The following is a 13,835-nucleotide window of genomic DNA, read 5'->3' as shown; positions in this document are numbered from 1 at the left end:
TACAGCAGCTCCAGTTGAAAGTCAGGGCTATTACCTATATAGGTGAGGAAAGTCCTTACCTGTGCATTTCTTCAATTCCAGTAGAAAAGTGCTTTCAATGGCTTGATATACGTCTGTTGTGTCCAAGCTACTGTCTCAACTGGGAGATGGGACTTTTAGCAACAATCATCTGTAGCTTACATTTACTCTTTTTAAATTTCTTATTGGATTACAGTAGTAGTACTCCCATAGCTCATGTTGACCACAACTGTGACTCAGAAACCTTTGAATTAGCTCAATGGTTGTTGCCACTCAACTGAAATTCATTTCTGAAATCTCAGACCCTGAATTCAGGGCCATGTCAAACACTGCACAGAAGCATGCCTCTAGCAGGTCTTTGGATATATTCACATTTGTGGTGGTTTAGCCTTGGCTAACAGTGAAATTCCCACTCAGTCACTCACAGCCTCCCTGCCCCAGTGGGTCAGATGGAGAAAATAGGAAGAACAGGAGCAAGAAAGATTGTAGGTCAAGATAATGACAGGAGATTGCTTACAAATCATCATTGCAGCAAAATAGACTCAATTTAGGTAAAATTAAGTAAACTTAATACCAATTAAAATAAAAATGTAATTATTAATTCAGGTAACAGAAAGCAAAAAGACAAATATTAAAATACACTTCTTCCTTTTCCAGGCTCGTGCCTTCATTCCAGACTCATCTTTCACCCCCCCTTGATATTGACACAGGTTACATGCAGCCCCTTCAGTGAGGCAATGAACAGCTCAAGGGTGTAAGGGTGTTATAGTCAGCACATAAGAAAATCTCTCTGCCACTCTTTCCTTCTCAATTCTCTGGCATGGATTCTCCATAGGCTGCAGTTCCTTCACAAAATATCCAAGTGCTCCATCATGGCCTCTTAAATAAGCTGCTATGTGAATACTGATTCTGACACCATGGAGCACCTCCTCCCTCACCTTCTTCTCTGACCTCTGTTCACACTGCTGGTTTTCACTCTTTTTTTCCCCCTACTCTTCTGCATGTGACCAGTGACAGGACTCAAGGGAATGGCCTGAATCTGTGTCAGGGGAGATTTAGGCTGGATATGAGAAAAAGGTTCTTCACCCAGAGAGCGGTTGGGCATTGGAACAGGTTCCCCAAGGAAGTGGTCATAGCACCAAGCCTTACAGAGTTCAAGTAGTATTTGGACAATGCTCTCAGGCACATGGTATGACTCTTGGGGATGGTCCTGTGCAGGGCCAGGAGTTGGACTCGATGATCCTTGTCGGTCCTGTTCAACTCATCCTATCCTGTGATTCTGGGAATGCAATGTCACACAAGTAGGAAAGTTGCATGACCTTTCAAATTTAGAAAGAATGAGGAAAAAGTGATCTGCAGCATAAATTCAGCCTATACTTTGTCAAGAAGTCAAGAACTCAAAGTGTCTATCTGATGAGATGTGATTGATGAAGAGGGGGTAAAATTGATACATTTGAACAGAAAAAGCAAACACACTTGTCAGACGATTCTAAAGGAGACAAATAACATTTCCCAGCTTGAGTGATCAGAAAGAATGAAACATTCTTAATTCTTAGATTCTCATTGCTCTGTCTTCTTAAAAGAAAATTATTGCATGCAAGTTAAAACATTTTTTTTAGTTTTTAATAAAATTAGAAATATTAATAAAACTGTTAATAATAAAGATTGCTCCTAATGACTCAAGCAATAGTATTAAGCCCTTTATCTCATGTTAAAATGTGATAGATTTATTAATACTATAAGGCAAAATTTATACAAATATACCGTTATATACCAAACTTCTCAAATATAAGCACGATTCATAACTATGGCAAAAGTTTTAGTTCCGAAATAGTGTTTAAAAAATATAATGCAGCTTAATGCATGCTTTTGTTTGTTTGTTTGTTTGTTTTTCTTACATGTAGCTCTTTTATGCTCTCCCCCACCCCCCAAGCATTAACCTCTGAGGTCTAGTACATACATGAGAATCTTTATATCCATTAAAATTAACAAGCAACTATATGGGTCAAGCTTTCCCCCCATACACATTTCAGAAGAAAATCTGACCAAACTGTATCCTAAACCCTGCAAAATAAGGATATAAACAGAAATAAAAAGTAAAATTAAAGATTTCTGCATTCTAGAGAACAGCAAAATTATATTAAATATATTAGAATAAGAAATGCTGGTGTTTTTTATATATATTGAACCTTTTTTTTTTAGTTACTATTATGTTAACCACAGTCCATTGTGATAAAAATATTAGGAAGACATCTGATCTTGCTTTTTAAATGTCTATTTTTCCATCAAAAAATTTACATCACAACTTTTAACGTTGGCAGTTTTTGCACAAAATGTCATGTGGGAAACAGTTGGTTCATGGATTCCCAATTTTTTACAATGAAAATTTCTTATTTTTCTGTTGGATAAACACCTCTTTTCTGAAAAATATATTAATATATCTGATTTTGCACAGAAAACAGACGGTTCTAAGTTTTTCACCTTGTAAATATCACACAGTCATTCTAGCTCCCTACTCTCTGCATTTCTTCTATTCGGAATGCCTGGAATTCGAAAATTTGTTTTACTGAAATCTTTGCACACCTGAATTGATTTAGGGGATGAAAAAAATCTTCAAAACTACTTGAAAGAGATACTGTTGGGATGGAATAAATAAAGCAGATCCACACTATTTTCATTAGTAGCCAGTGAAAGGACAAAAGGTAATGGGCAGAAATTGAATTGAAAGGAATTCCCCTTAAACATAAGAAAATTATTTTTTTTTTACTTTTGGGCTGATTGAACACTGAAATAGTATGCCCAGTAAGTTTATGGAGTCTCCAACTTTAGAGAAATTTAACACCCAAATGTACATGGGCTTGGGCAACCTGCTCTAGCTGACACTGCTTTGTGCTGCAGGTGTGTGTGTGTGGACTAGACAATTGCCAGAAGTGCCTGTCAACTAAATGACATTTTCTCTTTTTCAGTTTGTGCCCATTGCTCATTTTCCTGTTACTGGGCACTGCTGAGAAGAGTCTGACTTTGTCTTTACTTCCCCCCATCAAGTATTTATACACATTGATAAGACAGCTGTGTTGCAGGAGTACTGATTTCTAGCTCAGCCACACCCACACCTGTGACTGGTAAGAATAGCATTGACCTAGACCCCAAATTATGGATTTGCTTTCTGTCTTGACCTTGGACCTGTCTTGCCCCTAGGGACCTACCCAATAATTAATGGACTGTCTGACCCTGGTTGTCCTCACCAGACCTGAGTCTGATTTTTGGACTGCCTTCCTGGCTGGACCTTTGTTGAAGTGTGAAAACAGAGGCCTTTCTGAGTCCCTCAGAGAGAGAACAGAATGCAGGAGTTAAAATAAAAACATTTAGAGAACTTAAAGTACATTAAGTGACACAGACATGAAATAGAGGTGTAAGCTTTAGTTTTAAGTAAGTAGAAATATTAAGTTGTATAGATATTAAATAGAAGTATAAATCTTAGTTCTAAATAAGTACAAATATGTTTTAAGTGCCTTAAAGAGCAAAAGTCTTAGAATTTAGTGTAAAAAATAGGCTTCAGTGAGAGCTCAAAAACAAAAACAAACTTCAAAAACAAGCTTTAAAAACAAGGTCCAAAAGCAAGTTTCAGTGAGAGCTCAAAAACATAGTTCGAGACATAATAAAAATATAGTAAGAATATTGCTTTCATTCTTCAGGTAGAACAGATAGGCTATATGCACAAGTTTTGCATAAACTTTTTTATTATAAACTAGAATTCTAATAGGTTTAGAAGAAATGCTTGAGATTTGTGTTTTTGTCTCATTGGATAATTTGTAAATAAGAATCCATGTACTGGAATGAGAGCTCTCTCTTCCTCCATCATCATCATCATCATTACCACATGAAAGAAGAAGAGGAAGAACAAGAAGTAAAGAACAGAAGAAAGACCAGGGGGCATCTGCCTTTGTTCAGGACTCTGTACCAGACTGCAGTATCTGCCTCTCAAGACTCTGTACCAGGCCGTAGCTTCTGCTTCTAATCAGGACTCTATACCAGAAAGCTTCTAGCATGGACTTTAATGTTGCATTGCATACTGCAGCTGGTTTAAAGCTGTAGTCTGAAACCCAGCCAGTCTGTAAGCAAGCAGGTACCTGGGTGAGGGATAGTAGGATGGATTTGAACAAATACAGAGAATCCCAGCCAATCTATTGGACCCTAAGTGCAATTGGACTCTAAGTGGCCTATTGGCCAAGGAAATGAGTGATTGAGATTTTAACCAATCACATGTGTGTGCCCGGGAAACTCAAACTCTGTATAAGGAGAGTTCACAAGAATAAAGGGTTTAGTCTTTGTTACATGAATCAAGAGTGCTATGTTTCTGTCTCGGACCCAGCACCAGTCAATGCCACACTTTAGCACTTTGGACTCTTTGTCTTTTGAGACTGATGTGCTCCCGTAATAAACAACTTTACAGCAACCAACAACTGCTCTGCCTCTTTGAAGATATAAACCCATAACAATCTCAACAGACCTTGCACTTGTGTCATCACCACAAATTTGTCTGATGATCTGGACTCTCAGTTGAATCTGACTACTGTCTCCAGGTCTGCCCTGCCCACTTCGTTTGGATACTGCAAGATTAGGCCCAGACTGGTGAGGTCTCTGCTGTGTATACCATGGTACTCAACTCCTAACTCCCCATTCCTTAGGGAGACGCCAGCCCTTGCTGCTCCCTGATAGGAATACAGTTTTGAAAGCCTTACTAAAGTTAATATAGACATAATTCACTGCTCTCTCTTCATCCATGGAGCCATTCACCTCATTTTAGAAGACTATTGGGTTGGTCAAACATGATTTCCCTTTTGCAAATACATGGTGACAGGTCTCAATAACTGTCTTGTCCTTCATAAGTGGACTTTGGCTTTCCTAACCCTTTCCCTGCACACTCAGACAGTCTATATATATAGAGAGAGTCTATAGACAGACTATTCCTCCTGGGTTCCCTGACCCTGCTTCCACCTCTTGCATACTTTCTTTGTATGTCTGAGCTTTGTCAGGAGCTCCTTGTTCATCCACGCAGGCCTCCTTCCACCTTTGCTTGACTTCCTGTATGTTGGGATGGACCATTCTTAAACTTCCAGAAGGTGATCCTTGAAAAATAAACCAGCACTTATGGACCCCTTTGCCCTGTAGGACTGTCTCCCATGGGATTATTCCAAGCAGAGCCCAAAAGAGGCCCAAGTCTTCTCTGCTCAAGTCCAGGGGTTTCATGCATCAGTTCTTGCCAGGAGGAGGACATCAATACAAAGCTGAACCTAATCACAAGTTCTATCATTTTTATATGGGCTAAATAAAGAGATGAAAATGAACAGCAGAATTTGAATTTTTTGTTTTTTAATTTTTTTTCCATCTCGTGAGAAAATAGCCCGAGCCCACCAAGAAGTGTCTGTTCTGAAGAACTGAATAATATTTTACTTTTTAAATAAATTTTTCAAATTTATGAGTTTCTAGATATGTCTACTGATATCAGATTCCAGTGATATCAACTGCTGAACTGACAAACCTTTATTTTTCCCAAGAGAAGTCAAACAATTTCCATTAGAGATTCAACTTTGCCACATAAATGCAGACAGGTAAGGTTCCAAGAACTAGAAATATGAAAAAGTAGTTTCATATAACACTATACCTCTGTTTCTGCTGTGTGGGTTGCTGTCTCATAGCCATATATTGCATGTCCTCTTGCAGCTGATTAAGGGGAGAATCTGGTTTGATGCGAATCCCATAATAATGGTATTTAGAGTTCCCCCTTCATGAAAGAACAAAAATAACATTGTTTATTTGTATATACATTGCACGTTAATATTTGCCTTGACTGGAAACCAGTACATAAAAGTTAGGCTTGTCTTTCCTCTCACTCTGGTATAAAACTGATGTAACTCCACCAGCTTCTGAAAATCAGTTCACTTAAACTATATTTTTCACCACTTTACTGTTGGGCTTAATTTAAATAGAATAAGGTAAATAAAAACCCAACTAAATGACTTATACAGTCATGGTGAATAAAATAATTCCATAAATGGGGTATGCTTGTGAATGAGGGTTTGTGAATGTTTCACTAGTCAGCTTCAGTCCAGGTCAACTGTAAAGAAAAGAATTGGGCTATCTGTGTTCATGTTTATGAGAGTGTCTATATGGGTGGCGGTAAAGGCATTGCCCTGTATTAACTTTTGTGGTTAGTTCTGTTAGTGTCATGTGTGTGTTTGTCTTTATCTTTGGAACATATGTTCATTCTCACTACTATCTGGACCTGCAAATGGAAACAGCAGTAGCTGCATCCATTGGACTGAGATGGAAGATATCTGGGTCATAAGAGTACACAGAATCTGGCTATAGCAGACCAAGAGTCCCGAGTTCTGAAGACTGCTGGACTTGGCAACTCCCTTAACAGAAAGGTTTTAAATATTTTTATTTGCTTATTTCCTTGCTTGTTTTTAACATATGAACTTCATGTTCACAATTCTTATTGATATTTTTCTGTTAAACTTTAAGATTTTATTAACACAAACCTGGTTCCCAGTCTTCTGGTCCGTAATCCCATGAAGATTGACCGTATGAGTTTTCCAAAAGAGGCAGCGTTGACTGGATCTAACTTGTGCTCCTGACAATGACGTAAGTAATGGTTGTAAAGGGTACTTCTAGGGAGACTCACTCCTTCTGCCGTTTCATAGTTGTCTAAAAGCCATTGGAGCTATGTCAAATATGAAAGAGTGAACATATGTAAATTCAGTATTACTCTACTGAAAACCCCCACTTAATTGTACAACACAAAACTCTGATATTTTTTAGACCACTCAAGGCCTGTTTAATACAGTGACTTTGTTCTTGAAGCAAATATAATCTCTTTAAATCTCTTTCAATGCTAGATATGCCATGATGCCTTAGTTTTGGAATTATTTTTTTTTTAGGTTTACAAGGAAATAACAAGACTTATGGCACCTGTGAGCTCAGATAGCTCCACTTCTAAAAATATTTCAGATTCAGTACCATACATTAACATTCTATGAAGTTATTTGTGCTTTGAAGAAAAATTGCTGGAACTCCAAAGAAATAAAATAATCAATGTAATTTATATTAATTGCATGAAAAAACTCCAGTAGAACTAAGTTAATACATTTTTAATTCTGGAATGATATACTATTTCTCTTCACATGGAATTTTAAAAATGCAAATTAAAAACCCAGTACTACATTTAACTGAATAGGGTTTATTGTCTTCCAATTACAAAGAAGAAACTATCAAATATAAGGTAAAAAAGCAATCTAGATTACATGAAAAATAACTTGAATAGCTATAAAGCATCATTACCCCAATCCCTTTCTGTTATAGCCTGTTTGCTTTTGACTTCTAAGTGGAACAGAATTAACTTTTTTTTCCTGTGTAAGTAATTGCAGAATTTTGGTGAGTAATTTTGGAAGCATTTAGGCAAACAGTTTCTAATACGACTGTACCTTTGTATAGAACAAATAGTAACTAACATAGATTCACAGAATATTCTGAATTGGAAGGGACCCACGAGGATCAAGTCCAACTCTTAAGTAAATGACCCATATAGGGATTGAACCCACAACCTCGGTGTTATTGGCACCATGCTCTAACCAACAGAGCTAATTTCAGGCTCATGCACACAAAACTCAAGTAAAATGGTCATTTTAATAACATTTACCAGTATAAGAGAACAAAAAAATAAAATGGAAATATTCATATATTTTTATTTATCAGCAATCCTGACTAATGGGGGAGGTCTCACTTGACTAGAAGTCAGCAAACCTATAAGGAGGGCCAGAAGGGGGATCCAGGAAACTACAGGCCTGTCAGTATGACTTCAGTGCCAGGGCACATTATAGAGCAGATCATCTTGAGTGCGATCCCATGGTATGTACAGGACACCCAGGGGATCAGGCCCTGTCAGCATTGGTTTAGGAAAGGCAGGTCCTGCTTGACTAACTTGGTCTCCTTCTACGACAAGGTGACACACTTAGTGGATAAAGGAAAGGCTGCGGATGTTGTCTACTTGAAACTTAGTAAGGCCTTTGACAGTGCTTCCCAGTGCATTCTCCTGAAGAAGCTGTCTGCTTATGGCTTGGACAGGCATACTGTTTGCTGGGTAAAAAGATGGATGGATGGATGGATGGATGGATGGATGGATGGATGGATGGATGGATGGATGGATGGATGAGCCAAAAGAGTGGTGGTGAATGGAATTACATCCATTTGGTGGCTGGTCACAAGTGATGCTTCCCAGGGTTCAGTACTGGGGCCAGTTCTAACTAATATCTTTATCAATGATCTGGACAAGGGGATTGAGTGCACCCTCAGTTAGTTTGCAGATGACACCAAGTTGTGTGGGAGTGTTAATCTGCTGGAGGGTAGGAAGGCTCTGCAGAGCTTGTATGAGGTTCAACAAGGTTAAGTGCACGGTCCTGCCCTTTGGTCACAACAACCCCATGAAGCACTACAGGCTTGGGTATGAGTGGCTGGAAAACTGATGGTCAGAAAAGGATCTGCGTGTGCTGGTTGACAGCTGACTGAACGAGTCAGTGTGTGCTCAGGAAGCCAAAAAGGCTGATGGCATCATGGCTTGCATCAGCAATAGTGTGGCCAGCAGGGCTAGGGGAGTGATTTCCCTCCTGCACTCAGCATCTTTGAGGCTGAACCTCAAATCCCATGTTCAGTTTTGGGCCACTTATTACAAAAAAGACACTGAGGTGCTAGAGTGAGTCCAAAGAAGAGCAATGAAACTGGTGAAGGGTCTGGAGCACAAGTCCGATGAGAAGCAGCTGAGGAAATGGGTTGTTTAGCCCAGAGAAAAGGAGGCTCAGAGGGGGACCTTATCGCTCTTTCTACAACTACCTGAAAGGAGCTGGTAGTGATGGAGGTGTCAGTCTCTTCTCATAAGTAACAAGCAATAGGACAAGAGTAAATGTAAATATAGGAAAATTTTCTTCAATTAAAGGGTTGTCAAGCATTGAAACAGACTGCCCAGTGAAGTGGTTGAGTCACCAACCCTGGAGGCATTTAAAAGACATGTAGCTGCGGCACTTAGGGACATGGTTTAGTGGTGGACTTGACAGTGTTACTAGTTGGATTTAATGATCTTAGAGGTATTTTCCAACCTAAATAATCCTATGATTCTATATTTAACTTATGGGGTTTCAGATTTTTGAGGATACTATCATTTTACTTAGCTTGCCCCTTTCTCCCCCATGGTTTCCTATCCTTGGAATTTTGTTCAGGCTGGTGCCGGGGGTCAGTTGGACCCTGGCTGCCACCAACATCCCGGATAAAGTCCCACAAGGAACAGCCGGTCCCGGAGTCTTAGGCAGTCTCAGCCACAAGGTACCAAATGCAAGCAAGGCCTGGATTTCAGGTGATCCGCTCTTTTAGTGATTTCAGCTCTGAGTGATTTCAGCTTAGCTTGCAAGGTACCTCGGCCGATGCTGGGATGAGAGACAGGAAGCACTGTGTAGAGGTTCCACAGAGTTCTTTATTGTCTGCTTCTGCAAAGGGAGTCCAGTGACAGCAGCAATCCACTGAACTGGGTAGAAGTAGGGTTTTTTATAGGGAAGGCATGGCTTGGCAGAAGGACCAATGATTTGAGGCTGAGGAAACATGACCAATAGTTTTACAAGGAGATAAAGCAGGGTTCCAAAGTGGGGAGAAGGGTCTCTTAGCCTAGTCACCATGACTAAGCAATTCTTATCTAGGGAATAGCTCTCCAGGGAGGCCTTGCAAGGGGCCCTGCTCCCTCCACAGAATTTCCCTTTAATTTCCACTTGAAGAATTTACAAATTTTGTTTTCATCTTGTATTTACTAATTACTTAAGAAAGTAATTATGCCAAAATGAATTAGAATGAACATCCAAATTTTCCAGTTTCACAAATCTTACATAAAGTCTAGACTTACTTTGAGCATCCAATAAATCCCCAAACCATGAATTTGGTTTTGGCATTTGGAACAAAGTTTTATTCCAGTATGCTGGACCCTCACACAATTGTTTAATCCATTTCACTTTAGTTCATCAACGTAATTAATATCACCAAAATATGTGTTTAAACTAGAGTAAAATTATGTGATTCTGAATATGCTACTCTGCAGAGCTACTTACTAATAGATCACTGAACAAATTCTGTTCTAGTAATGTTCCATATAACATGTAATTTGCAGAACAAGAATATCAACATTTTAGTGACCATTGCTCTTGAAATAAGTTTCCACTCTGACCCTTCTTTATTGCAGAACTATTAGTAAAAATTAGATTATAATGAATATATTTGACATACAGTTCTGTTTGTCAGTTGTGAGCAATTTACTGAACACAATATAAGAAAATTCAAAAAAAAAAGTAAAACATTTGCTCAAGACCTTTCAAAGAACATCTTCATGTTTACTTTCTTACAGAAATCATCACCAGAACTATCATGCTTATATTTCTTAATAAGAGCTCTGTGTAAAGATGTAGGAGAAGCATGATCTAGCTGTTTGCAAGATGGATGTAGATAACGTTGCACTTTAAATAAACATTAAAAAGTGCAGCTCATCATCCTTATATCAGCTTTTGGGTATAAATGCAGTCTCAACATTTACAATTTTTTATGAACTTGAGCATTTACCATTCTGAAACAAAGCCTGGGAAAATATTATAAACTTTTACCTTTACATGAGTGCATTATCAAAACCATTTCACTTTATCTTCATTTAGCCTTCAAACTTACCATTTAAACTATGCTAATTAGTTTATGGAATATGAGCAATTTGTTTTACCTCACAAAGAAAAAAAATATTGACAAAATCTCCAAATTATTTACAATTTAATTTCTAAATATAGTATTAGATTTTCTCCAGATTAATTATAATTTATTAGGATTCATTTCAGTGCATTTTACTAATGATCTGTATTTGACAGATATTCTTTCAAACACAGCTCAGCATTAGTCAACAATGGGAAAGCAAAACCCAAGATAAGTCCAACGTAGGGATATTTGTTCCAGGGTGAAAATATTTCAATAAAAAAAAAGGTTGACATGATTATTTGGTAGGTTACAGACTTCAGAATCCTCAATAGATCCCTCTATTTGTCTTTCAGTAGTTTTGAAAATACCTCAAAACAGTTAAGAAACATCAGAATAAGACTACCATAACAGACAGATGCAAATCTCCTTATTAGAAAGATATTTTCATAAAATCATAGAATAGTTTGAGTTGAAAGAGACCTTTACAGGCCATCTAGTCTGAGTCCCCTTCAGTGATTACAGACATTTTTAACTGGAACAGGTTACACAGAGCCCCATTAATCTGACAGTGAAGACTTCCAGGGACGGGGCAGCCACAACTTCTTTGTGCAACCTGATTGTTCCAATGTCTCATTACCCTCATTGTAAAGAACTTCCTTCCTTATGTTCAATTTTAATCTATCGTCTTCCAGTTTAAAACTATTGCTCCTTTTGCTGTCACTACAGGCCCTGGTAAAAAGTCTCTTTTCATCTTTCTCATATGCCCCCTTTAAGTACTGAAATGCTGCAATAAGGTCTCCATGGAGCCTTCTCCAGGCTGAAAAACCTGAACTCTCTCTGCTTTTTTTCATAGGAGAGGTATTCCAGTCCTCTGATCATTTTAGTGGCCCTACTTAGACCCACTCTATCCCACCATCTAAGCCATTGATGAAGATATTAAATGGCAGTGGTCCTAGTACAGGCCCTTGAGGGACACAACTCATTACTGATCCTTGTTTGGACATTGAGCTGTTTGCTGTAATGCTTTGGATGCATCCATCCAGCCAGTTTCTTATCCATCTAAGAGTCTACCCATCAAACCCATATCTCTCAAATTTAGCAGCAGGAATGGTGTAGGGGGCTGTATTGAAGGCCTTACAGATGTCTAGATAAATGACATCCATACCTCTCTCTTTGCCCACCAAATCAGTCATGCAAGGCCACTAGATTAGTTAGGCATGATTTGTCCTTGCTGAAGCCATGTTGGCTGTCTCTAATAACCTTCCTGTGTTCCATGTTTCCTCCTCTTCCAGGAGGATCTGTTATGTGATCTTTTAACTAATACTTTACACAGCAAATAGAGAAATGCAGTTTTCTGATGTAGAAAAGCTTGTAATTTAATTGTTATTGTTTTCATTATGAAGATTCTGGATTTCCTTGTCAGATTCAAGGCAGATTTAGCAATTCTTTGTATATCTAAGTTTTAATACATATTTTTGGCATTTTGCAAAAAAAGTTATCACTTATTTAATTATGATGCTAAAATAATTTTAGCATGTTTCTAGGTTGTCTTAACATGATCTAAATATCTTTCTTCACATTTTACAGAATTCAATTTCCTTCACCTAATTTTTAGCATTTTCAAAGAAAACTAAATTATCTTCCAATAAATTGTACTGGCTCCTGATGTCTTTTTCTACCATGATGATAATCTTGTACAAAACAATTTTGGTTTTCACCTCCATATTACCACATTCTTGGTGGGGGGAGGGGATGTCAACAAATCAAAATAAGTGTAGAGACTCTACCCAATATACTCATACATTCATATTACAATCAATATTTGCTTTTCTGTGATAAAGAAATACAAGAATCTGAAAAAATATATAAGTTTATGTTTGTTAGCAAGGCTGAGAAGCAAAAAGGATGCAGTATGTATAGAAATTTAGCAGCAATAAAAAATAAAAAACTATTTATACCAGCTGAAGAAAAAACACTTTGCACAACATTTCAAGAAAGACTAGCACTATTTAAAAACAAACTGAGAATTCGATTTTGATCCTTACTCCTTTACATAAAAGTTATATTTACTGGCTTTACCACTATATTTGCAACCATCTTTTTATGCAAACATCTTCAGCCTTTTATTATGGAAAATTCTGAACTACAGGATTTGCAAAGACAGAACAAAAGGCAGAAGAAGAAAACATATTAGACACTAACAGACTGTTTTAATTTTTAAACTAATGAGATGGATCTTCAGAATTGTTATAATAAACATTCAGAATAATAGAAACATTTGAAAATAAATCCAAAGTATATTTTTATTCAAACTGTGTTCACTGCTTCTTTCCCCCTTTACCTGCTCTTAAATTATTATATCAGGTACACAAATTATAGAAAATTATTTTTTAATGTCAACACAGACTACCTAAGGGTTATTTGTTTATTGCTTTTACATTTATATTGGGACCCACAAAATAGACAAATATGTTAAGCTGCATTAACACAGTACAGACTTAGAAAAGAAATGCACTTTACAGTGTCATGACACTTAGCCTGACAAAATATAGTGACATAAGATGTAGATTACAAGCAACTAAAATGAAAAGATTGCAAGCAAAAAATAGTACTAAATTAAAACAAACATTTAGAGGCAGGCTAAGCATGCAGAACAAGATAGAGATTAGCTTTCATGAAAGAAGAGAACTTACATGGCTGTTGAGAAGAGAGCTTCTGTGAGTAGAAAGACCATCAGACTTTTGAAGTGTCTCAATCGCCATTTCAATCTGATAATAGATGTCATTAGAAAATGACTCAAGACAGTATAAAAGGCTAATCAGAAAAATTCTGGTAGATTCCCTTAAGTTCAACAGAAATATCTAGTTTGGTCACAGCTAAGGGATATTTTCTACTTTAAGGCCTCATCCTGAAGTCCTCAAGAAGGCAAACCTCCGAGGGAAGTCTGAGTGGCATTTTGCTTGCATATATACTGCAGGATTCCACTTTCAAAGTTCAATTTACCTTCCTCCCTACTCATGAAATAAGAGAAGTGGATTTACTAGTAA

At 37.5% G+C, this 13,835-nt stretch overlaps 1 protein-coding gene across 2 annotated transcripts in view; it reads right to left on the bottom strand.

The window, feature by feature from the left end:
- LOC306814096 (transcription factor RFX3-like) overlaps positions 1–13,835 on the bottom strand; it is a 144,594-nt gene that overhangs the window by 82,628 nt on the left and 48,131 nt on the right. For both annotated transcript variants that reach the window (XM_079329820.1, XM_079329821.1), the window contains 3 exons: positions 13,482–13,556; positions 6,564–6,745; positions 5,684–5,803 (listed from right to left, as the gene is read on the bottom strand). In XM_079329820.1, the coding sequence (XP_079185946.1) occupies positions 5,684–5,803; positions 6,564–6,745; positions 13,482–13,556 (377 nt within the window). The remainder of the gene's footprint in view (positions 1–5,683; positions 5,804–6,563; positions 6,746–13,481; positions 13,557–13,835) is intronic.

Source organism: Erithacus rubecula, assembly GCF_903797595.1.
Source record: "Erithacus rubecula genome assembly, contig: SUPER_W_unloc_4, whole genome shotgun sequence".
In the NCBI taxonomy this organism is placed as follows: domain Eukaryota; kingdom Metazoa; phylum Chordata; class Aves; order Passeriformes; family Muscicapidae; genus Erithacus; species Erithacus rubecula.
The sequence above is the reverse complement of the archived record's forward strand: the minus strand, read 5'-3'. Positions and strand labels throughout refer to the sequence as shown.